Source organism: Salmo trutta, chromosome 28 (genome assembly GCF_901001165.1).
Source record: "Salmo trutta chromosome 28, fSalTru1.1, whole genome shotgun sequence".
NCBI lineage: Eukaryota > Metazoa > Chordata > Actinopteri > Salmoniformes > Salmonidae > Salmo > Salmo trutta.
This window is the reverse complement of record NC_042984.1, coordinates 33,379,251-33,406,060: the sequence shown is the minus strand read 5'-3', so window position 1 is coordinate 33,406,060 and position 26,810 is coordinate 33,379,251. Positions and strand designations below refer to the sequence as shown.

The 26,810-nt window shown below is 43.7% G+C and overlaps 1 protein-coding gene across 2 annotated transcripts; it reads left to right on the top strand.

The window, feature by feature from the left end:
- Window positions 1–196: 196 nt before the first annotated feature.
- Window positions 197–26,323, top strand: LOC115166062 (choline/ethanolaminephosphotransferase 1). Of its 2 annotated transcripts, XM_029719705.1 has the most exons (10): window positions 197–460; window positions 1,053–1,586; window positions 12,794–12,941; window positions 13,418–13,559; window positions 17,126–17,210; window positions 17,696–17,827; window positions 18,315–18,473; window positions 18,863–18,988; window positions 19,460–19,529; window positions 23,260–23,473. In XM_029719705.1, the coding sequence occupies exons 2-10, from the start codon at window positions 1,167–1,169 to the stop codon at window positions 23,274–23,276; spliced, it is 1,299 nt and encodes a 432-aa protein (XP_029575565.1). In that variant the 5' UTR covers window positions 197–460; window positions 1,053–1,166; the 3' UTR covers window positions 23,277–23,473. The 2 variants fall into 2 exon arrangements, with proteins under 2 accessions (XP_029575565.1, XP_029575564.1); XM_029719704.1 differs by lacking the exon at window positions 19,460–19,529 and having other exon boundaries at window positions 23,260–26,323.
- The last annotated feature ends 487 nt before the right edge of the window (window positions 26,324–26,810 follow it).

Sequence of the window (26,810 nt, the reverse complement as noted above, 5' to 3'; positions counted from 1 at the left end):
ACCACAAGGCCTTCATTTGACATACCACTGTTCATTCCATTTACAGTTCATTTAAGTTATTTTGATATCAAACTAATGCAATGGTTTATTAATATATTATTCTAATATATTGTATATCATACTAAATTATCATATAAAGCTATTGAATGCAGTCAAGGAGCCGGTCTTTTTAAATTGTGCGACGGAAGTGGGAAATCCCTACGCCTGCCTGTCAAAAATCTTTCCGCTCTTTCTCAAAGCCGCGGTTGAGTTTCGCGATATTCACCTGCATCAGCTGATTCTAGTCGTCCCAAAAACGGCTCTAACTCGTTGGGAACTCGACTGCTGTCGCTGCACTTGTTTGCTTGTTAGCTACATATAAGCTGACAGAAGAGGCCGAGGTTGCCGTAGTGTAGTAAGCACTAGCTGTTAGCCAGACAACGATAGAGGCCACCGCTTCCGTATAACGGAATCAAGCTAGGTAAGAGATTTCCGAAGGACAACTGCATGTCAACTAAGCTCTTCATAATCATGACATTATTGTGTCGACAACCTATTTTACACATATGGTAATATGATAAAATATGTTGTGACAGTTACCTTTAGTTAGCTACAGCTGATATTGATAGATAGCTAGCCTAGCAAGGTAACGTTAGCTAGCTAGCCAGTTGATTTTGCTGGTAGCTAGCTAACGACGTTACCTAACAAGTACTGTAGGGCAACATGACATGAACCTCCTAACTAATTATTCAACATTGTTTTTTTAAATGTATTTTTCGTAGACATGATTTGGTTATTTACTATAGGTAAGCATACAAATGTCTACCCAGGGTATATACCCTTGTAATTCAATGCTTTAACTATGCAAGTCTTGCATTTATTTATTTATTTTGTCTCACTGACTGCTGTTTGCAGTATTAGCAGAATTTATCAGGAAACATATGATAAGCATGTATGGTCGAGTTCCTGTTTTACCAGCCCTCCCGCTGCAGCTTGTGCTCAGTATGCTGCCACAGTCAAATTATGCTTAACATTAGTCAAATAAAAGATAAATCTTTCTTTCTCCTCATTAGGCTTCAACCCAGTAAAACGGTTGTGGCCCCACTGTGGATTCCCTGGATTAGACCGGGGAGGAGGCAGTCGTAGGCAGAGCAGGCGCCACGTGAAGTGCGGTTTCGACTTCCCTTATGAGTAGCAGCACCGGTCAGAGAGCACCACGGACCCGGGCGGCGAAGGCAGGCCAGGGGGCAGGGGGGACAACGACATGGACCCCTCAGGACCAGAGTGTGGACCCTTCATACAGGCCTACTACCACTGCAGGCCCAACGTCAGCCTGCAGTGGTGGGGAGAGTTCCTGTGTCCTGAGTAAGCTGATCCAACTGCCGGCCCCGCCGCTGTCGCGCCACCAGCTGAAGAAGTTAGAGGAGCACAGATACAGCAGTGCAGGCCGCTCACTTCTGGAGCCCTTTATGCAGCACTACTGGGAGTGGCTAGTGGCATGTGTGCCGGCATGGATAGCCCCCAACCTCATCACCATTGTGGGCCTGGCCATCAACATTCTCACCACATTGGTGCTGGTGTACTACTGCCCCACTGCCACTGAACAGGTAGGTCCATGCAGGGGCATCACTGGGAATTCTAGGCCCTGGAAAGAATTTGATGTTGGATCCCTTTCACACACTGTCACTCATATGGCCCTCCCTCCCACTGAGTATGCATATTTTAAATGAATTAATCAGCAGGTATTCCTACTAAGTAATAACCATGGATTGTTAGGTCAATGTTTATGTTGTAATGGCTGTAATAATATACACTACAGACAGGACATGGAGAGAAGACGAGGCCTTAAGTATTTCTTTCAGAATTTCTTGATTGAAAAGTATTGATTGGGTAATTGTCATATATAGCCTACCCTTTCCAAGCAAGGTTTATCAAAATGTCTGTCTCTCTTTTGTCAGTGTTGGGTGCAGTTTGTTGTAGATAGGAATGCTACACTATACCTACTGTCCTTGTTGTCTCTGTGAGAATCAAACTATTCTAAACCATCTTACAGTATTTGATGAACATGGTGTTATGGTAAAATACCAGAATGCCACAAAGAGTGACACTTTACATTTACAATTTAGTAATTTAGCAGATGCTCTTATCCAGATCGACTTACAGTAGTGAGTGCATACATTTTCATACTTTTTTTTTGTACTGGCCCCCCGTGGGAATTGAACCCACAACCCTGGCGTTGCCAGTGCCATGCTCCAACTGAGCTACACAGGACCAACTCACTGAATTTGAATGCCACTTCCTTGGCTGTCTGAAAACGTTACCTGCTGTCAAATCTTCCCTCCCTCCATCCTAGTTTCCACAATTCCTCTCAAAGCCCATTGGAGGAGGTCGAAAGGATTTGGATCCTCACCTCTAAATGCGCTTTGAGAGGAATTGAGGAAACCAGGATGCAAGGATTTGACACCAGCTAATGTTTTCAGACACAGAACAGGTGTAGGTGTTTTGGCCGCTATGCAGTCTTGGACCTGTGACCTTCCATGTGCAGGTCTAATGTCAAGTGTGTGAGTTAGTACTGGTGACATGTTTTTGGAATCTGACCTGTTGAAGAGTGATGCTAAGACTATGATTTTTCACTCAAACACATGTACTCGAACAGTGCAGAGGCAAGTGTTGGTAACAGAATGATGGCACCAACAGCAAACTGTAATTCTGTTACCAAACTTAGCATTTGCACTGTTCTTCAACAACATGTGTTTTTGTAAAAGTTCTGTGGAAATTGTTAAAATTAGTCATTGTGCATAGAGTTATGGTTTGTTTAGCTTGCCAATCATTGGTTTTTGTTTGACATTTTCAAGTGAAAAATCTGAGTTTCAGCATCACTCTGTTATCGTGGAATTGCCCCTACGTAACATGTTGTGTTGGCCTCATGAATGTCTGAAGATTGACATTTCAACTACGAGTGATTGTAGATTATCAACCGGTTCATGAAATGATGTGTGTGTTATGAATGTACAAAGCTGAAGAACATGCACACATTCAGGTACTTTCCGTAGGTGCTGGAGTTGTAGGCAAACTCATGGAAAACAGAAAGGAAAGCGCCGAACACTGCTGCTCATGCTCCCAGGTGATATTTATTTATGACAACATTTTGGCCCTAAAGTCTTCATCAGGCATCCATATCCCAGGTGGTGGTGGAAGGTCCTATATATAGGGGCAGTACTCCATGACATCTCTTCCTGAAACAGGAGGTAAAAAATGTATAACATAAGTTCACAATATTAACATTCAGTGTATCAAAATATATGATCATACACAAGGAATGTGATCAATATTTACAGTAATATACATACAATATTCAATTAGGATTAAAAAAAACCCACTAAAAAACACAATTTGGACATATTGAAACTAGCAGCGTGCTGCGTTTTCCTTTCTGTTTAGGAATGTTGCCTGTCAATGCGAAACCAGTTAGCTTGCCTTAATGCTTTTGCTTAGAAGATGTGATACAGCAGGAAGTGTGTGTCACCACAAAAGTGTTGTGCAACATTGTAGAATAAAAATGATCAAGGGCATTTTAAGGCTGTCAATTTTAACAAAGTAGATATGACTAGGCTATGACTTTGAATGGAAAAAGGTTGACCAATTATTGTTAGTTTATCAATATTTAACATTAGACACGTTTTGCTTTTCCTTTCTCTTGGTCACTGGGGTCAGGCTTGCGCAATGCTCCATGTCATGTGTGTTTGTTTTGCTGAGGTGCGTAGGGACGGGGACACGGGGTGCCTGTCCCCAAGAGTCTCTTGGGGACAGGCACCCCGTGTCCCCGTCCTCTCAGGTTACACATCTAGCCTCAGGCCCCATCTCCCGCCTCCCGAGCCGTAGAGGGTAGGAATAGGCATTTAGAACGGTCTCCCTCAGACTAGCTTACTCAAGCTGGCTTAATTGTGAATCGATTAGAATCGGATGTGGGTTATGTATTTTTAGCTACACAGTTGCATGGTCTTTAGTATTTGAGTCCTCTTAAGTCTGAGTCATATACATACAGTACATTCAGAAATTATTCAGACCCCTTGACCTTTTCCACATTATGTTACGTTACAGCCTTATTCTAAAATGGATTCAATCTACACACAATACCCCATAATGACAAAGCAAAAACGGGTTAAAATAAATGTTTGCTAATTTATAATAAACTGAAATATCACATTTTACGTAAGTATTCAGACCCTTTACTCAGTAATTTGTTGAAGCCCCTTTGGCAGCAATTACAGCCTCGAGTCTTCTCGGGTATGATGCTACAAGCTTGGCGCCTGTATTTTGGGAGTTTCTCCCATTCTCTGCAGATCCTCTCAAGTTCTTAGGTTGGATGGGGAGCATTGCTGCACAGCTATTTTCAGGTCTTTCCAGAGATGTTAGATCGGGTTCAAGTCCAGGCTCTGGCTGGACCACTCAAGGACATTCAGACACTTGTCCCAAAGCCACTCCTGCGTTGTCTTGGCTGTGTGCTTAGGGTCGTTGAACCTTCCTCCCAGTTCTGCTCTGGAGCAGGTTTTCAACAAAAATCTCTCTGTACTTTGCTCCGTTCATCTTTTCTTCGATCCTGACTAGTCTCCCAATCCCTGCAGCTGAAAAACATCCCCTCAGCATGGTGGTGGCAGCATCATGCTTCGCCGTAGGGATAGTGCCAGGTCCGACGTGACTCTTGGCATTCAGGCCGAAGAGTTGAATCTTGGTTTCATCAGACCAGAGAATATTGTTTCTCATGGTACTGTATGGCAAACACCAAGCGGGCTGCCATGTGCTTTTTACTGAGGAATGGCTTCCGTCTAGCCACTCTACCATAAAGGCATGATTGGTTGAGTGCTGCAGAGATGGTTGTCCTTCTGGAAGATTCTCCTCAGAGGAACTCTAGGGCTCTGTCAGAGTGACCATCGGGTTCTTGACCACTTTCCTGACCAAGGCCCTTCTCCCCCGATTTCTCAGTTTGGCTGGGCGGCCAGCTCTAGTAAGAGTCTTGGTGGTTCCAAACTTCTTCCATTTAAGAAGGATGGAGGCCACTGTGTTCTTGGGGACCTTCAATACTGCAGAAATGTTTTTGTACCCTTCCCCAGATCTGTGCCTCAACACAATCATGTTTCGGCGCTCTACGGACAATTCCTTCGATTTCATGGCTTGGTTTAAGTTCTGACATACACTGTCAACTGTGGGACCATTTTATATAGACAGGTGTGTGCCTTTCCAAATCATGTCCAATAAATTGAATTTACCACAGGTGGACTCCAAGTTGTAGAAACATCTCAAGGATGATCAATGGAAACAGGATGCACCTGAGCTCAATTTTGAGTCTCATAGCAAAGGGTCTGAATACTTACGTAAATAAGGTATATGTTTTTGATTTTTTATAAATGTGCAACATTTCTAAAAACCTGTTTTTGCTTTGTCATTATGGGTATTGTGTGTAGATTGCGGAGGATTTAATTTTTTTAGAATAGAGCTGTAACAATGTGGTGAAAGTCAAGGGGTCTGAATACTTTCAGAAGGCACTGTATGCCATTTATCAGACACTTTCATCCAAAGCGACTTAGTCATGAGTGGACATTTTTCATATGGGTGGCCCCATTGGGAATCGAGCCCAAAACACTTTCTCTACTGACTGAGCCACATAGGATCAGTGGAGAAATCAAGTTCATGGGTTTGTTTTGATCGCCTAAAGCTTTGGAGCTGGAGGCTTGACTGTAATATAGGCAAGGTTAAGTTCTCATTTTCAGACAAGATCACTTGAGGATATTGTTTAATCTGCAATTGACCCAACCTCCCCTCCATAGTGTTACATTTCTTAGTCTACCGTATGTTGCATTCAAATATTATCAGCTACAGTTTATCAGGGAAGCTTGCACAACGGTTACTAGATCCCTCCATGTATTCCTCCTCCCACGTAGTTAAGGGGCAGCTGTTCAAACAAACTGGCCCTCTTAGTCTGATATTAAGTGCACTTTTGTCAATACTGTATGCTGACACTTGGGAAGGTTTCGGTTACTTTCAACCCAATCAGTTGAAATATATTTTGAATGGATCTGTTGTTGCCAGGGGTTAAATTGGGCCGGGTCAAATGAAAGCCTGGTGGCTTTCAAATTGTTGTCATTTTAATTTTCCTCAGCCAACAACACAAATAAGCAACAGCAAAATCAGACAACCCCATATTAGAATAGTTTACCTATTCAATTGGCCAGCTTGTCACATTCTATGCGAGAAGTTTCTCTCCGGTGCTTTCAAACAGTGAGTGCTGCACAGCGCATAGGGAGAGAAACATGCATGCCCAGTCATTGCACAACATTGTTAATGCAGTCATAAGAGAACACACCTTCTGATAGCAGCACTGTAGGACCTGAGAGCTTTCTAGCGTTGGACATTGGAGAACCCCCCCCCCCCCCCCCCAAAAAAAACAGACCGGGACACACTTTTCACAGCATTTCGCCCAGTGGGAGGTACTATACATCACGGTGGGCTTAGATTTCAGCGTGCGTACGGGTGCACACAGTATCGAGTCCGAACCGAGCACTCGCTCATGTCCGGATCGTGGAATTCATTCACAACATTGCGCTTAGTCAAATATATCCCATTTTCACTGAAGATTTACCTCAGTGTTTTGGCCTCTTGCGGTCAATTTGCAGTAAAAAACATTATTTGTAATTATGTTCTATATCGTGGAGCTCTGCTCCTAGTGGTTTACCCCACTGCCTAGGCCGCGAATAGCCTGAGAGGGAACTATGCAGACACCTGCAGCCAATGGGAGTACAGGTGTCCCTATATAAGGGGATGCTCCCCCCTCAGTCAGCCTCCCATTATTTTCAGTGACTTGGACTAGACTGAAGAAGCCGAGAAGGGAAGATGAGTCTCAGGATGAACCCGCCGTCGATATCCAAGTCTCGACGTCTTCCCTCTAGAATGAGCACTCCAGGTTTTCCACCTAACTCAAAAGCTCTTAAGAGCTCAGTGTCGCTGCTCCACCATGGCGGCTGTGGACTCACACGACTTATGTTTCGTGTGTCTAGGATCACAGCACGCTAGGGGAGGCCTCACAGACCCCCGGAATGCCCAAGCTGCGCCCTCCTATCTTTAAAGGAGAGGAAACGGTGATGGCCGTTCTTTAGGGAGGATATCCCTCGAGGACGCCATGTCTGTGCTAGCCTCAGGTTCTGAGGTATCATATGATGATGCCGCCTCTAGAGAAGAAAAGGATATTGGGAAGTGTGTGGATGTTTCTCCGGAACAGTCCACTGACCGATTTTGATTAAAACATTTTTTAAAAACTCTATGGAGAGTGCTGGGTTTTTCTCATCTTTGGGCAAGGATGAGACGGGCTCTGAATTTTCAGCAGCCCCCTCCTATGCAACCGCCTCTTTGCGCTCTGATTTTCCAGGGCTCGTTGAGTGGGCTGCAAGTCGGCTTGAGATCATGCTGTCCCCCATTCCCTCCAACCCGGAAGTGGACATGATGGAGGGCGGCCCCTACTCTCGGCCAAGAAGGGCGGCGGTGCCACTGGCACCAGCCATGCCCTTGCTCAGAAAATATGTGGAAGGTTCATTGGGGTCACCTTTGAGGGTGAGAGTGCTTGTAAAAGCTTACACCCTATTCACCAGAGGGACTGCAGATGACCCCAGGCGATCCCCAGGCTCGAGCACGCCATGGGTGCGTACCTCGTCCTGGTTTGAGCTCCTGGCAGTCACCCAAAAAGCCCACTCTACCTACGACAAAGGACAGGCTCACAGCTCAGCTGGTAGAGAAGTCCTTTGCATTAGGTGTCCAGGCTGTAGCAGCAGTGAACAATATTGCCAACAATATCCTGGCAGCCTCTCTATCCCGTCTCACCACGGGCAAGACTGAGCTGTCGTGAGAGGAGATAAGAGGCGTCGAATTTCCGGCGCTGTACTTCATCTCACCCAGGTGTCGGCTGTGTGTGCGGGGCACACTAAGGGCAGCCAGAAGCAACCATGACAGGACGAGAGGGAGAGGAGAGGGAAGAGTGCAACGCCCTGTGCAACAGCGCCTACTATCCCCCCCCGCTCCCCTACAAAGAGATGGGGGAGCCAACGTGTTGTTTGTTGAATAAAGACTGGATTCCAATTGTATTTGTCACGAGAAACTATTTTCCATAACAAACCAGAGACCGTTCAGGTTATTTCTCTCTCTCTCCACTCTGAGTGTAGTACAGCCCACCATAGGTGCGTAGCTGAGCACACACATGAGAACGCTGTGAATGGCAATAATAAGAGGGCAGCAACGCGGACGCTCTTGATGAGCCGCCGTGCTATACCTCATAAAAACCCGAGACCCCAGGCTCCTAGGAGCAATATGGCTCAGGGTTTAAAGAACAGCCTCCGTACACAACCCCATGTTGGGTCACTGACGCAATCGCTGTTGGGAGACTGCGCACTAACTCAGTCAATAGCCTCAGTGCAGTTCAGACCCGTGCTGCGTTCACGGAGGGCTGGAACCACAAGGTTACGAGTATACCCGTGTCGTCGCCCCCGTTTTCTCACAGAACACGTTAATATTTCCTCCCCCTTTCGAAGGGGGGCCCACCCTGGGCTGTGCCACCACTTCTATGTCAGAGGACAGCGGCGGCATGGGCCATAGAGGAATACAGGTCCTTCCCACTGAATGCACCACAACTTCACTCTCCCGCTCTCAGAGTATTATTGGGAGTGGCAGCGAAGTTGCACCCTCTCCCACTGGTTTAGCCGGACGCTGGAGAAGGGTTACCGGACTCCTCCCCCGTTTTCGACCGTGGTGGAAACGGTGATGAAATCGCCAGAGAAAGTAGCCGCTCTTGTGGAAGAGATTACGGAACTTTTGTCGAAGGAGGCGGTCACAGTATTGCCCCAAGAGCAACGGAACAGCAGGCTATATTCGCTCTACTAACTAGTGCCAAAAAAGACGGGGGGTATGAGGCCATTATTGGATCTACGCATTCTCAACGAGGACGTAGCCAAACGGCCCTTTTGAATGCTTACGATAAAACGTCTGCTGGAATGTGTCCACAACAAAGACTTTTGTATAAGCATAGACCTAAAGAACGTGTTCTTCCGTGTGCCGGTTCATCCATGTCACAGGAAGTCTGCATTTTAACTTCCAAGGGGTGGCGTACGAGTATGCGAGAATACCATTCGAGTACACCCTGGCACCTCGCACCTTTTCCAAATGCGTGGAGGAACCATTGCATCGTCAAGGGATAAGGGTCTTGGCCTACGTAGATGACCTACTGGTTCTCGCTCCGTCAGCAGAGCTGGCAATCACACACACAGACAGTGATTCATCTCACGCTTCTGGGGTTCGCTGTGAATAGGGAAAAGAGCGCACCCTGGCCCAGTCATCGGATTGTCTACCTGGGACTGCAGCTAGACACTGACTATGAAGGCTTGAATTTCGGATCCTCGACGGGCTGCCCTGTTGCTAGCCCTACGAAGGTTTAATCCGAATCACACGGTGACGGCGCATTCCGTCATGACACTCTTGGGTCTCATGTTGTCTGCCCACTCTGTAGTTCCGCTGCACATGCGCAGAACACAGCGATGGTTCACCCAACTACGACTAGACCCAGTGTGGCATTGTAAACGGTTGTTGGTGGTTCCCCTCACTCAGAGCGGACTTGAACTATTGGAGAGACCCGTGCATTCAGACGCAAGGGGTCCCAATAGGTAGTGTCCTCATATATTCCAGTGTTTACGCTTGTCTGACTGGATGGGGAGGAACATGTTAGGCTCAAGCAATCGGAGGTGTGTGGCCTCCCTCGGGACACCACATCAACCTCCTGGAGTTGGAGACAGTTCTACTGGTTCTGACCCACTTCGTGTCTACCCTACGGGGTTGCGACGTGTTGGTCTGGAAAAACATCCGAACCACAGTAGCCTACATAAATCACCAAGGAGGAGTCAGGTCTCCTGCACTCCACCGGCTAGCAGAGGAATTGTGGCTGTGGGCTCACGAGCACCTTCGCTCGTTGACAGCAGCACACATTCCAGGCTATCAGAACGTCGGAGCAGACCTCATGTCTTGAGGGGGTCCCCGAGACGACGAGTGGCATCTGCACCCCGACATTGTTCTCCAAATATGGGAACGGTTCGGGAGAGCCGCGGTAGACCTGTTCGCAGTCACGTATGAACGCACAGTGTACCCTATGGTTCTCTCTACGAGCCCAGGACGAACTGCCACTAGGGATAGACACTTTTGCATACCAGTCGTGGCCGGTTGTCTCCTGTACGCATTTCCACCGCTGTCCTGCATTATCCCACTGTTAGCCTGTGTGAGAACAGGAGGTCTGTCAATCATATTGATAGCCCCCGATCGCCCAGGGGCTCCATGGTTCGCGGAGATGACTCAGATGCTGGTTGCGCCACCCTGGTCTGTTCCACATCGAGAGAACGCGATGTCTCAGGTGGGAGGCATGATAAGGCAATTGCCTTTTAATCGGCCAACCACTGATGGTCTGGCTCCTGAAAGGGACAGGTTAGAGCGCCATAGGTTATCTGATTCAGTAATCAGAACCATACAAGGCTCACGTGCCAGTTCCACATCCAGGATGTATGCCAGCAGAAGGAATATGTTTTCACAATGGTGTGCCACAGAGAATGTGGACCCCGTGTGCTGTCAGGTTGAGAGTATGCTTTCATTCCTACAGTTCATGTTTGATAAGCAGCGCTCACCCGCCACCATCAAGGTGTTTTGCGGCAGCGATCTCAGCTTGTCATGAGGGGTTTGGCAGAGACAGTCTTCAGCCACCCTCTGATGAAATGGTTCCTATTGGGAACGCGGCGGCTTAAATTACATTTTAAATGAACCTTTATTTAACTAGGCAAGTCAGTCGGCTTAGGCAGATGCTTAGAGCCACGCTTCCTCGGTGGGATTTGGCTTTGGTACTCGAGGCGCTCTGCAAGATGCCGTTCGAACCATTGAATCAATACCCCTGAAGATGTTATCTCTGAAGACGGCAATGTTGCTCACTTTGACTACGGCTAAGTGTGTCAGTGATTTGTGTGCTCTGTCAACGAGACCCGACTGCCTGGCCATTAATGGCGATCTGAGCAGGGCCGTGTTGCGTCCTAACCTGGCATTTATGCCGAAGGTTATTAAGAGCTCATATAGGTCACAGGCCATTGAGCTGTGGGCCTTCTCCCCCCTCCCCATGCGGAGAGGCTTCATCGCCTGTGCCCAGTGCGCGCTTTGGCGTGCTACTTGAAGCTCACGGTGATGATTAGGTCAGCTGTTTGTGTATCACGGTGCTAGTACACTTGGTAGACCGCTATATAAGCAGTGGCTGTCTCACTGGCTTTGTGAAGGCATTGATGATGTGGCAGGGAGGCCACTGCCTCTGGGTGTAAGAGCCCCTCCACTCGTGGGGTAGCGGCGTCTACGGCCCTTTTCAGAGGAACAGTGGTAGAGGATATTTGTGCAGCGGCGTTGTGGTCGTCAGTCTCCTTTTATCCGGTTCTACCTTCTAGACATGTCTTCTAACTCTCTAGCTCGTTCTGTACTCAGCGTGGCTGATGGGAGAACTTGAGTTAAAGGGAAAGAGGTGTTGGGCTTGGTTCCCATTATGTCCACTCTTTTTCCAAGAGGGAGACGTGTGATATGACTCCTGTCTGATATTGTTAGTACAGTAGAGAACATGTATTTTGACTGCCCACCAGTGTATCACTGTGTTTTGCATTAATATCTGCTAACCATGTGTACGTGACAAATACAATTTGATTAGGGCGGGGTGATGAAGGAAATAGTTCTGTAATTGGTAGTACATAACTATTAGACCGGTCACACAATGTTATTAGAATATTGAGGTATCATCTATCTGCTGAGCCAGGTTAGTATGGCCCATATTCTGTTATCTGCCCACTCGCTGATTCCTCAGTATAACCCGCCACACTCAATCCATTAGCCAAAGCCAATGATTATTGGCTTTGGCTAATGGATTGAGTGTAGCGGGTTATACTGAGGAATCAGTGAGTATGTCTTCTAACTTGGTTCAGCCTGCACTCAGCATTGCTGATGGGAGGACTAGAACTAAAGGGAGAGGACCAATGGACGGGGTTCCATCAGGTCTGCTTTTTCCTGTTAGAATGACTACTTAGCATGACTCCTGGCTGAAGGTGTAGTACAGTAGAGTCATGTATTCTAACCTGCCCACAAGTCTATGACTGTGTTTGGGCAGAAGGATGAGGGATATAGTTCCTGTAACTGGTATTACAGTACTATTAGACCAATTGTTTAATATTGAAGTATCATCAATCTGCTTGTACAGATTAGTATGGCTCATATTCTGTTTTATCTGCCCACTAGTCATTGGCAATGTCTTTAGACTGAGTAGGGTGGATTGGACTGAGGACGCAGTATATTGTGACAGTGTGTTACAATACTGCGGGACTTAATCGCAGCCATGGCTGAGCCCGACCTTTTCGTTAAGTGGGAAGTGTTAGGCTCGGCAGGGAGTACATTTCGGTTGTAACTCCAGTTCTATGAGTGGAGCGGAGCCCCATAGGACTTATTTCTTGAGGGGGAAATTATATTTTAGATGTCAGTATAATTTTCTTTTAATTCATTTTGGAGTAGAATGTCCTTTTTAAAAAGTCACTTGAACTGACCTGTCGTTCTCCTAAAAATGAAAAGCCAATTTGACCTATGGATTGGACATAACATCCTATAACTCAAACATAGAAATTGTGTTCATAAAGGCCGAAACCCATACTTTTCTGTGGAAGTCGAAGAGCACTAGTAGACCATCTATTGTAAATGTTGAATGTTTGTTCCCTTTACCTTTCAGGCACCGCTGTGGGTGTACCTGTCTTGTGCAGTGGGCCTCTTCATCTACCAATCACTGGACGCCATCGATGGGAAACAGGCACGGCGCACCAATAGCAGCACCCCACTGGGAGAGCTCTTTGACCATGGCTGTGACTCCCTTTCAACAGGTGTGTGTGCTGGATCGTGTGTATACCGTCTCAAACTACCATAAACAACACACTCACAGACTACAAATTACATGGAAGACGGACACAACAAATATGCACTTAAAGACAGACACAATATACCCATAAATGTACACAACACACTTACAGATGTAAACAACATAATGATTTAAGACTGAGAAACATCATGTTGTGTAATTGAACTTTCTCTCTATCACTCTGTCACCCTCTCTCTCCCTCTCTGCATGCATTGATGTCACTGGTACTAATATTTTTTTCATTTCCACACACAATTAAGACAAAGTGAGGAATCAGAATATACCTGCCTCTTTGACTCTTACTTTCTATCACCCACCCTTGCTCTCTTTCTCACTCACTCACTCACTCACTCACTCACTCACTCACTCACTCACTCACTCACTCACTCACTCACTCACTCACTCATTCTCTCTCTGACTACTTTCTCTCCCCTTTCTTAGTGTTTGTGGTCTTGGGCACCTGTATCGCCGTCCAACTTGGAACTAACCCCGACTGGATGTTCTTCTGCTGCTTCGCCGGCATGTTCATGTTCTACTGTGCTCACTGGCAGACCTACGTGTCAGGAACCCTGCGCTTTGGCATGTGAGTGGGTGGGCACCCCGTCTGAGGTTTCCTTTAAACTACAGTCTAGTCAAGAGTTTGGACACACCTACTCATTCAAGGGTTTATTTTTTTATTTTGTTTATTTTTTTATACTATTTTCTACATTGTAGAATAATAGTGAAGACATCAAAACTATGAAATAACACATGGAATCATGTAGTAACCCCAAAAAATGTTAAACAAATCCAAATATATTTTAGATTCTTCAAAGTAGGCACCCTTTGCCTTGATGACAGCTTTGCACACTCTTGATATTCTCTCAACCTGCTTCACCTGGAATGCTTTTCCAACAGTCTTGAAGGACTTCCCACATATGCTGAGCACTTGTTGGCTGCTTTTCCTTCACTCTGTGGCTCAACTCATCCCAAACCATCTCAATTGGGTTGAGGTCGGGTGATTGTGGAGACCAGGTCATCTGATGCAGCACTCCATCACTCTCCTTGGTCAAATAGCCCTTACACAGCCTAGAGGTGTGTTGGGTCATTGTCCTGTTGAAAAACAAATGATAGTGGGACTAAGCGCGGACCAGATAGGAGGGCATGTCGCTGCAGAATGCTGGTTAAGTGCGCCTTGAATTATAAATAAATCACAGACAGTGTCACCAGTAAAGCACCCGCACACTATCACTCCTCCATGCTTCACGGTGGGAACCACACATGCGAAGATCATCCATCCGTTCACCTGCTCTGCATCTCACATAGACATGCCGGTTGGAACCAGAAATCTAACATTTTGACTCATCAGACCAAAGGACAGATTTCCACCGGTCTAATGTCCATTGCTTGTGTTTCTTGGCCCAAGCAAGTATCTTCTTATTATTGGTGTCCTTTTAGTAAGTGTTTCTTTGCAGCAATTCAACCATGATGGCCTGATTCATGCAGTCTCCTCTGAACAGTTGATGTTTGTTGCTTGAACTCTGTGAAGCATTTATTTGGGAGGCTGGTAACTCTAATGAACGTAGAGTGAAGGAAAAAAGTATTTGATCCCCTGCTGATTTTGTACGTTTGCCCACTGACAAAGAAATGATCAGTCTATAATTTTAATGGTAGGTTTATTTGAACAGAGAGACAGAGTAACAACAAAAAAATCCAGAAAACCACATGTCAAAAATGTTATAAAATGATTTGCATTTTAATGAGGGAAATAAGTATTTGACCCCTCTGCAAAACATAACTTAGTACTTGGTGGCAAAACCCTTATTGGCAATCACAGAGGTCAGACATTTCTTGTAGTTGGCCACCAGGTTTGCACACATCTCAGGAGGGATTTTGTCCCACTCCTCTTTGCAGATCTTCTCCAAGTCATTAAGGTTTGGAGGCTGACGTTTGGCAACTCGAACCTTCAGCTCCCTCCACAGATTTTCTATGGGATTAAGGTCTGGAGACTGGCTAGGCCACTCCAGGACCTTAATGTGCTTCTTCTAGAGACACTCCTTTGTTGCCTTGGCTGTGTGTTTTGGGTCATTGTCATGCTGGAATACCCATCCACGACCCAATTTCAATGCCCTAGCTGAGGGAAGGAGGTTCTCACCCAAGATTTGACGGTACATGGCCCCGTCCATCGTCCCTTTGATGCGGTGAAGTTGTCCTGTCCCCTTAGCACAAAAACACCCCCAAAGCATAATGTTTCCACCTCCATGTTTGACGGTGGGCATGGTGTTCTTGGGGTCATAGGCAGCATTCCTCCTCCTCCAAACACGGCGAGTTGAGTTGATGCCAAAGAGCTCCATTTTGATCTTATCTGACCACAACACTTTCACCCAGTTGTCCTCTGAATCATTCAGATGTTCATTGGCAAACTTCAGACGAGGATGTATATGTGCTTTCTTGAACAGGGGGACCTTGTGGGAGCTGCAGGATTTCAGTCCTTCACGGCGTAGTGTGTTACCAATTGTTTTCTTGGTGACTATGGTCCCAGCTGCCTTGAGATCATTGACAAGATCCTCCCGTGTAGTTCTGGGCTGATTCCTCACCGTTTTCATGATCATTGCAACTCCATGAGGTGAGATCTTGCATGGAGCCCCAGGCCGAGGGATATTGACAGTTCTTTTGTGTTTCTTCCATTTGCGAATAATCGCACCAACTGTTGTCACCTTCTCACCAAGCTGCTTGGCGATGGTCTTGTAGCCCATTCCAGCCTTGTGTAGGTCTACAATCTTGTCCCTGACATTCTTGGAGAGCTCTTTGGTCTTGGCCATGGTGGAGAGTTTGGAATCTGATTGATTGATTGCTTCTGTGGACAGGTGTCTTTTATACAGGTAACAAACTGAGATTAGGAGCACTCCCTTTTAGAGTGTGCTCCTAATCTTAGCTCGTTACCTGTATAAAAGACACCTGGGAGCCAGAAATCTTTCTGATTGAGAGGGGGTCAAATACTTATTTCCCTCATTAAAATGCAAATCAATTTCTAACATTTTTGACATGCGTTTTTTTTCTGGATTTTTTTTGTTATTCTGTCTCTCACTGTTCAAATAAACCTACCATTAAAATTATAGACTGATCATTTCTTTGTCAGTGGGCAAACATACAAAATCAGCAGGGGATCAAATACTTTTTTCCCTCACTGTATCCTCTGCAGCAGAGGTAACTCTGGGTCTTCCTTTCCTGTGGCAGTCCTCATAAGAGCCTTTTTCATCATAGCGCTTGATGGTTTTTGCGACTGGACTTGAAGAAACTTTCAAAGTTATTGACGTTTTCTCGATAGACTGACCTTCATGTCTTAAAGTAATGATGGACTGTCGTTTCTCTTTGCTTATTTGAGCTATTCTTGTTATAATATAGACTTGGTCTTTTACCAAATAGGGCTATCTTCTGTATACCACCCCTACCCTGTCAGAACAACTGATTGGCTCAAATGCATTAAGAAGGAAAGAAATTCCACAAAGGAACTTTTAACAAGGTACACCTGTTAATTGAAATGCATTCCAGGTGACTACCTCATGAAGCTGGTTGAGAGAATTCCATGAGTGTGCAAAGATGTCATCAAGGCAAAGGATGGCTACTTTGAAGAATCTCAAATATGAAATATATATTTTTTGGGGGGTTACTACATGATTCCATATGTGTTATTTCATAGTTTTTATGTCTTCACTATTATTCTACAATGTAGAAAATAGTAAAAATTAAGAAAATCCCTTGAATGAGTAGGTGTTCTAAAACCTTTGACCAATAGTGTATCAACATTGGCTTATATGTTTGGCTTTCGGGAACAGCCACAACAAGGACAAGGGACGAATGTCCTGGGAGTATGGTTGATTTGATTTATCAATATAATTTGAAATGATGTAAGCCCTTTTACGAGTTAAATAGGTTGTCGGCCAGAAAAAAATCGACATTATCAGATCAGGTTCTTCTCAGCCTTTCGATGGAAATGTTCTCTACATCCCCACATACACTCACAACTAACCCACAACCCAGAGGAATGGATGGCGTTTGTGCAGGACCTGCTAGGGGGTGCTATGTGCATGTTGATTTTGATAATACTGTGTGAAATGTGAAATCACTTAACCGTTTGCATATGATTCCTCTGTCTCTCTGCCTGTGCAGCATTGATGTGACTGAAGTGCAATTCTTCATTATAATCATGTATTTGCTGGCTGCCATCGGAGGACCAGCTTTTTGGCAGTTCTTGGTAATGCATTTAACCCATTTGATTCAGCAAATTAAGGCCTGTTTCTACTGCTTGGAAATGAAAGAAATTACCTTAATGCTAATTGTTACATGCATTGTAGTTGTAGTTTGATGCATTTTTTTATCCTTTTTTTGTCCTTGTATTGAATCTAGTGTAATACACTGTTGTACATGCAATTAAACATTTATAGCCTCAAGAATGTCAAGACTTATGAAAGTAATGTAGGGAAGTTATGGCATGTTGGTTGACGTGTTAAGACTCGCATCCTTGTTGGCGATTTTGCTGAATGCATCCTTTCCTTGTTTCCTGGAGGTAAGCACAGATCTATAAGGTATTGGATAGGTGAAAGCTCAGTTGCCGCCCTATTACTTCCACCAATCCAACCAATTCAGATCTGTGTTTACTTTAAGGAAGGTAGGAAAGATGGATGTGTTTCTAAAATATTGAAACAGGGCTATGCTATTACTAATCCCCCAAACACACAGATCCCTGTGGTGAACATCCAGATTAAGATCATTCCAGCCATCCTCACTGTGGCGGGAGCCATTTTCTCCTGCACCAACTACTTCCGGGTCATATTCACGGGAGGAGTAGGAAAGAACGGATCCACCATTGCGGTAAGCATGACGTGATCCGTCCTGGCTAACGAGGATCCAATTGAATTGTATGGCTGATTTTAAAAGATGACTTGGTGTGTGGAAGTATACAGTGTGTGGGGAATTTGTCGCAAACCGTTCGATTTACTGCGGCTCGTTGCATTGGTTATTTCAACTTTGGTAGTAATATGATCCATATTACAATTACTATATATAGCTATGATACAGTGTATCAAGCTTAATTTAAAAACGTCAACAGAAAATGTTTTGGGTGAAGTAGCCAGTCTTTTCTAATGCTTAAATACCACAGCACTTGGCATGCTTCATTTCTAGGCCTCCATCAAATAGTGACATGGATGCCTATCATGCCCTTTTCATTGATATCAGCCAAGCTACTAGTCAGAACTTTACCTTGCGGTTTATTTATCACTTTAGAGATGGATAAGGATAGTGGAATTTTCAGCTAAGTACAGTGATTGTGACAGCCATGTCCCTTCTTCTTCCTCAGGGAACGAGTGTCCTGTCGCCGTTTTTCCACATAGGGTCAGTCATCGTTCTGGCCGTCATGATCTACAAGAAGTCTGCGTCCCAGCTGTTTGAGAAGCACCCCTGTCTCTATGTCCTGGCCTTTGGGTTTGTGTCGGCCAAGATCACCAACAAGCTAGTGGTGAGGTGACCTGGATCGTGTCCGTTAGGGCACACTGTAGCGAAGTGTTGTGTAACGGAACACAAGCGTTTTTTGATTGGACAAGTTCAGATAGTACCTCTGTTTCGCATAGATTTCTTCCGTTCTGTGCCTACTGAACATGACTGTGAAACATGAAATGCTGAAAAAGCCAGTCTACATTCCAATATCCACACCCGCCACTTGTTTTGGTATAGCTGTCGGCTCAAGGATAAATTACTTTTAAGTCTGTTATAGTGCGCTGCTCTATAACGTACCTTGCATTGATTTTCAGCTCTAGTCCAATGTTTTTAATTGGACTCAATATAGTTATTTGGTCTTTACTCTATTATACGTTGCCGCATCTCTCTCGTTTTTTGTTTGTTTTACAGGTAGCTCATATGACAAAAAGTGAGATGTATCTCCATGACTTGGCTTACCTGGGGCCAGGGCTGCTCTTCTTGGACCAGTATTTTAACAGCTTCATAGACGAGTACTTGGTCCTCTGGGTGGCACTGGTAAGTCACCATAGCCCTTAATAGCTTTATCCATGTGCACGTATAGTACCAGTCAAAAGTTTGGACACCTACTCATTCAATTTTTTTTTTACTATTTTCTACATTGTAGAATAATAGTGAAGACTACCTCGTGAAGCTGGTTGAGAGAATGCCAAGAGTGTGCAAAGCTGTCATCAAGGCAAAGGGTGGCTGCTTTGAAGAATCTCAAATATATAAAATATATTTAGATTTGTTTAACTTTTTTTGGTTACTACACGATTCCATATGTGTAATTTCATAGTTTTGATGTCTTCACTATTATTCTACAATGTAGAAAATAGTCAAAATAAAGAAAAACCCTTGAATGAGTAGGCGTGTCCAAACTTTTGACTGGTACTGTACGTTCCAAGTAGGGGTGTGAATGTTTTTAAACAACATTTTATTGTTAAGGTTAAGAAAAAAACTCGAACCAAAAAACTATTTTCTCCACAGAATTTAAATCACAGCGCAGTCATCACAAAACTTACCACTAACAGGTCCCGATCATCATCAAGGGAAAAAGGTAACAAATAGGCCTACCTAACGCATCAATGCTGTAACGTTATTAAGGGGGGATATGCATCTTTCAAGTTATTTGCCACGGATATGAAGTACTCCGCACGTCATCGTTGTTAACAGTTAGGGTATAAAAAACACTAAATACAGAAATTGCTGCAGTTGATATGCAGTCATTGTCAATGGCCTACTTGAGTTGTGAGGTAATTTCCTAAATGAAAGACTGCAAGCGCCATTTGAGCCGCGACTCGCGCTACTGAAAATGTTGCGTCGTTCTCGTCAATATCACTGTTCACCATTTACTCCATTTTCTAAATGTGACACTATAGCAGTTCGCAAAAAAAACTGAAAATAAACGAGACAAATATATTATTCCTAAACTGTAGCTCATAGTTGGAACACGTTTCCCTACTTTAATCAACCAGTCCGTTTTTTATTTGTGATGAGGCTGTCATGATTTAGCAAGGAATGTAGCTTGTCTACAGTGTTTGTGTAGCCCATCAGTTGGGTACGTTTTTATAGGCCCTAATTTCTATAGGCCTAATGGGAGCTTGGGTTCGCAGCACCCGTGTGTGTGTGTGTAGAGGGAGCGGTCGGATTGGAATTGAGGTAAGAAACGCATAACGGAGAAGAACAGTGATAACTTGGCTCGGTTTATTTTGTGTTGTGAGTCGCTAATGTACATAACAGATGGAAAGAACACTAGAGTCAAAGTGAATTTGAGACAAAATTCCACCTGCCTGGAGGACGGGTGCAATTGTGGCCCACAATTCAGCGCGTTCCTGCATGTTGGCATTCCTGCATCTGCAGGAGCCCCTCTTCATACTTTCATTGGTACATTTTTAAGCCAGTACACAGGCGGGAGGCAGTGGTGCTCCTGTACAGTAGGTGGCGGTAATGCACCATAACGTTGGAGGTCAACCGACAGAAGAAGAGGGAGGGGTGACAACGGTAGCTAGCTTGCTAGGACAACGGTCGGGTACTGTTTTCCCACAGTTCTGTTAACAAGGGCAGTTGTAAGGCAGGCGTTTAATACACTGGGTGCTAGCTAGTTAGCAAGCTAGGACTCCAGTACACAGTGGGATAGGTAGCTAGCTATTTTACACATTTTGCCATGAGGCTGAGACAAAATGTTGCTGTTTTTAGAGCTCAGAGATTCTTAAAAGACGGGACAATCAACTTTTTTCCCACAAATATTTGTCTTACTAACTAGTATGACCACTCTATGGAAAGATGACTCGCAACATGTAAAGTGTTGGTCCTATGTTTCATGAGCTAAAATTAAAGATCACAGAAACGTTCCATACGCACAAAATGCTTTTTTCTCAGGTTTTGTGCACAAATTTCTTTACATCCCTGTTAGTAAGCATTTCTCTTTTTCACACAACACAATGCCACAGATGTCTCAGGTTTTGAGAGACAGTGTAATTGACAGTCTGACTGCAGGATTGTCCACCAGAGCTGTTGCCAGAGAATTGAATGTTATTTTCTCTACCATAAGCCCAGGACCTCCAGATCCGGCTTTTTCACCTGTGGGTCTGAGACCAGCCACCCTGACAGCCGATGAAACTATGCGTTTGCACAACCAAAGAATTTCTGCACAAACTGTCAGAAACCGTCTGAGGAGCTCATCTGTGTGCTCGTCGTCCTCACCAGGGTCTTGACCTGACTGCAGTTTGGCGTCATAACGGACTTCAGTGGGCAAATGCTCTTCGATGGCCACTGGCATCTTGAAGAAGTGTGCTCTTCACGGATTAATTCTGGTTTCAACTTTACCGGGCAGATGGCAGACATCGTGTATGGCGTTGTGTGTGCGAGTGGTTTGCTGATGTCAAAGTTGTGAACAGAGTGCCCAATGGTGGGGTAATGGCATGGGCAAACATAAGCTATGGAGAACGAACACAATTGCCTTTTATCGATGGAAATTTGAATGCACAGAGATACCGATTGTCATGCCATTCATCCGACGCCATCACCTCATGTTTCAACACGATGAACGGTTGTCATAGCCACATGTCGCAAAGATCTGTACACAATTCCTGGAAGCTGAACATTTCCCAGTTCTTCCATAGCCTGCATACTCACCAGACATGTCACCCATTGAGTGTATTTGGGATGCTCTGGATCGATGTGTACGACAGCGCGTTCCAGTTCCCGCCAATATCCAGCGACTTTGCACAGCCATTGAAGAGGCAGGCCATATCAACAGCCTGATCAACTCTATGCGAAGGACATGTCGCACTGCATGAGGCAAATAGTTGTCACACCAGATAGGTTTTCTGATCCACGCCCCTACTTTTTTTTTTTTAAAGGTATTTAAAGATACAAATCTGTATTCCCAGTCATGTGAAATCCATAGATTAGGGCCTAATGAATTTCTGTCAATTGACTGATTTTCTTATAGGAACTTTAACTCAGCAAAATCATTTAAATTGTTGCATGTTGTGTTCATATTTTTGTTTAGTGTAGATATAGGTACAGACACATCAACCTTATTCCTTATTATTTATTTTGACTGCCTGTTTCACCATTTATGAATGTTTTATTCAATGTGTTTCTATGGGCTATAGTAGTAAAGGCCAAATTAAATCAAATAATATAAAACATGCTTGGGGGGAATACCTACAGGGGTCCTAAAATTCAAAATCAAATAGCCAAATGATCCATGGTATGAACATCATAAAACAATTCCATATCTTAGCTTAGTATAATATTCGATTATTCAAATATGTTATGCAAATCTCCAAACTTATTTTTGTTTTGTCTTGTTCTATAGCACTATTAAATGTTCCAGGGCTAATTTCTTTAGACTTTCACTTCTCTGGAAACAACTTTGATGGACATTCCTGTAGTCAGTATTTCAATTGCACGCTCCATCAACTAGAGACATCTGTGGCATTGTGTTGTGACACAACTGCACATTTTAGTGACTTTCTGTCCCCAACACAAGGTGCACCTGTGTAATGATCATGCTGTTTAATCAGCTTCTTGATATGCCACACCTGTCAGGTGGATGGATTATCTTGGCAAAGGAGAAATGCTCACTAACAGAGATAAACAAGAGAAAGCTTTTTGTGTGTATGGAACATTTCTGGGATCTTTTATTTCAGCTCATGAAACATGGGACCAATAACACTACATGGTGTGTTTATATTTTTGTTCAGTAGCTAGGAAGACTCCGGTACATAGCAGGGGAGGTGGGAGTGACACCGGTAGCTAGCTAGCTAGCTAGGACACCGGTGTCCTTCGCCCCTGAAAAACTCTGATAATGCTTTTATTTCCCTTTTGACCCACATTTTAAATTGCATAGACAATCAGGGACGCCTCGCAATCACACTGTTGCCTGGCAGATTCCAGAAGCCTAAGCCTACTGTAGGACTGCGAGAGAACTTCATTGCCCCCTATCGGTCATACCACACAATAGAATTTCATGTGGAATTTTATGACCGTGACAAGGAAATTGTCATATTGCAGATAAACATTTGACTTCACAGACTGATTCTAGCCAAAGTAAGATGTCAAAACCCCTTAGTTGAGTGGTAAAGTAGTATACCAAAGTCCATCACTGTTGTGTATTTTGCAGTGCAATGTAGATTGCCTAGCGTATATTCACGCAATTCTTTTCAGGGGCAAAAGATGATTGACATACAACAAATAACGCAACCAATTCTGTAAATAAAGAGCCTTTAAATGTACTTTATTTGACATCCATCCTGTCTGTCTTGTTTTATCTCCAGTTCCTGTCCATCTTTGATCTAGTGCGCTACTGCGTTAGCGTCTGCAACCAGATCGCCTCTCACCTGCACATCTTCGTGTTCAAGATCAAACCCCCCAATCTGCGGTCCGCCTCTGCCTCCCGGTCAGGCAAAGACGTCTGGTGTAACTGGTCTGGTGACACTACTGACAGGTGGTGACACCGTCCGGCTGGAGCTGGTGGAATTACCTCAACCGCCTCCCCCTTGTCTCTACAGGGTTCCCATTGGATGAGATGAATTGGAGGCAGTCTTTCTACGAATGTATAATGCTGCGTTCACAACATCTCGTCATTTCGTAAATACCAGCATACAACTGGGAAAAATCCACTTGAACACCCCTCCAACTGGTAATTACTAGTGGGAAACTATCATCCCTGTTCTCAGTTTCCCACTTGCACCTCTCTGACATCATTTGTCAACAAACAAGACAGCAAGCTTGGCGGTATTTTCAGCAGTTGTTGTTTATGGTAAGAACAAAATACAAATTGTTAATACAAGATTGATTCTGTTAATCTTCCTTTAGATTTAGAAAGTGAAAGGAGCTCTGGATATACTTTTTATGGGCAAAAAATAGCGAAACAATCACAAGCCTTCTAATGACCTCCATGTTTGATAATATTTCCCAGTTCAAAACGTGAATACACCCAACTCATATTTGTGACTTTTCAACTGATAATTACTACTTTCCCAATTGGTTATGAACGCAGTATTAGCCAATTAAATTATGAATACATTGAGGGCGGGGAAAATATTAGATTTTTTTTAATGAAGATCATTTATTTGTCTGGTGTGCAATAGTGATCCGTTTTTGCAGATGTGTGGTGTAAAAGGTTCCTAGCCGAAGAGGAGAATGAGGAATACGTTTTCTGTTGAGGTTTAGTTTGTCATTAAAGAAGAATTTGGTTATTTGGTAACAAACTATTTGAGATGTAGAAGTTATCTAACCAAAGGTTATGGATAGGGGTTAATGTTGCTTACTATAACCATGCTACCACTATCCAAATGCACAAAAAATAAAATGTTATCCATAGGAAGGAGCAGGTTATACCTAACCAAATGATATACTTAGCTATGAGGAAAAACGCGTACTGTGTATTCACGTGTTTCTGTCTGAGCAATATGAATGACTTAAATGCCTGTCTGTTCTTTCAGTATTGGTACTTGTTCAGCACATCTACGTACAATTCCCACCTGTATTCCACTCCAGAGAAAAATGCTAGTTCTCTGTTTTAAGGTGTAGCGCAGAGTATTTCTTCATAGTATTTCTGCATTCCGTATGAACCATCTGAAAAGCTGTCATCATAGATTGCGGATTGCATTCAGTGGAAGAACACATGGTCATGAGCGAAGACTGCCTTGCATTTCTGTTATTGATCCTATGCCATCCTTGTCCTGTATAGCCTACATCAGGGGTATTCAACTCTTACCCTATGAGGTCTAGAGCCTGCTGGTTTTCTGTTCTACCTGATAATGAATTGTACACATCTGGTGTTCCAGGTTTAAATCAGTCCCTGATTAGAGGGGAACAATGGAAAAAAGGCAGTGGCTACAAGGTCCAGGATTGAGTTTGAGGGTCATGCATGATCTATGAATTGTATTATGTTCAATAAGCCCCAAACAAGGGGACCATTGTCTCATCATGTTTACATGATATGGCTACGTACTTCATTTTGTCCCATGTGATTGCAGTACAAATGGACCTGCATTATACTACTGTTTCTGAGAGATGGATCACAGTTCCTGCTGTATGCTTCCAGTTAACTTGTGCCATATGTGATGCAAGTCAATGGAGCACTTCTCGTTATCTGTTACATGCGTTCAGACTCTTAACTGTTAGGAATCTAGCTCATCATTTATGATATTCAAGCAACAGTTATGAGTATGTGTTCTGTCCACCGCAAGTCATTTTTGTCACCATGGATGACAAAAAAATATGTTTGGAATGTTTTAGTGATAGGTGTTACTCCAACCTCCTCACACTTCTTTTACAATATTCATCTGTTTTTTTTCTCTTTAATTTTTTTTTATATATATATATATATATATATTTAAAAAAAGATTCATTCAACTGTGTTGCTTTTTAGTTGAGCTTTAGTTATACTGTAGCATTGATGAAATAGGAGTCGGTCAGGCTGGCACCAGTGTTACATCACCACTTGGAGGAACTGATTGTATGTGAAAAATGCAATACAGTCGGTATGCAGCAGTTGCCTTAAATGCTAAGTATTTGCATTAGATGGGAAGGTTTCAAAATTACTGCCTGAAAAGGCTAGTGTTAGACCTAAGTGTTGTGCTATGAATGCTTCATTAGTAACTGATGAATACAATGAAGGGTATGTTTAGATGTTCTCTTCCACTCCCTGATGTTACCCCTACTCTTCCACTCCAACTCCCCCACAGCAACACTGGTGTCATGGCAGCTGCATCTCTCTCTGTTCATATTTAGTGTACTTTGGTCTGTTAAACAATAGCCCATCAGTTATCTCTCTGTGTGGAACAGTTCAATCCACCCATTTTGTATGGGGTCTTATCATTAACCAAGTATTTAACTATATCCGTAGGGACGCAGTACCGTCCATGGTCAAACATAAGGAATGGGTTTTTTTTAAAGCAAAAATTAAGGAATGTCTACCCTACCAATTTAGCTAATATCAAACAGTGATGCACAGAGTATTAAAATGTCTACCGTTTTAATGTCTCTTCATAACAAGAGAAGAGCTTGTCAATGTTTGTATCCGATGCATGGGATGGGCATTACAACCCACTGTAATGGTCAGTCAATAGCCACATGGATATATGTAACTGATAGTGTTCAACCAATTGAAACACCGCCTCAAGCGTAACTCATTTTCCTTTGGATTGTTTATTTTCTGTGCAATGCAGAGATTTAAGATGACTTGCAAAGGGTGCATCATTGGTCGGTGTAAAAAAAAAAAAAAAAAAAGCTTTTTAGTGTTCAATGGTTTTTAATTTGTTGTTTGGTCAAAATTGTTACTTTTCTGTTAAAGAAAATCATTAATTTTTGAATAAATAAGCTTATGTAAAATAAAGATTGCTATATTTATAACAGGGGATCTAGGCTATTGCTAGCAGCCTTTTGTGTCTATCATGACCTTTTCTTTAGTATTCTGCAATATTGTTCTCCAGTACAAATGTATTAGTGGGATGAAGATGGACAAAGTGACTAATGATCCTATGCGGTCCTTTGACCTTTTGGCAGACTCTGCAAAATTGGAAACAGACTTGGGGTTTGATGTGTAGCTTTGTGATATTCAGCTTGTGTTTTAACATATGTATAAGTGCCATAATGGGGCGGTTTCCCTGACACAGATTAAGCCAAGTCCTGGACTAAAAAGCACTAATGAGATGCTACGCTTAATCTGGATCTGGGAAACTGCCCCAATATTTTAACTCTTAGGGATAATTGTTATTGAGTATTTTTTTGTCATAATGTGTATGCCTCTTTGGCACGTGTGCGTGTGGGGTCAGCCAGCATTAAGTTAAATGAAAGTCATACCGTCTGGGAGTCAGCT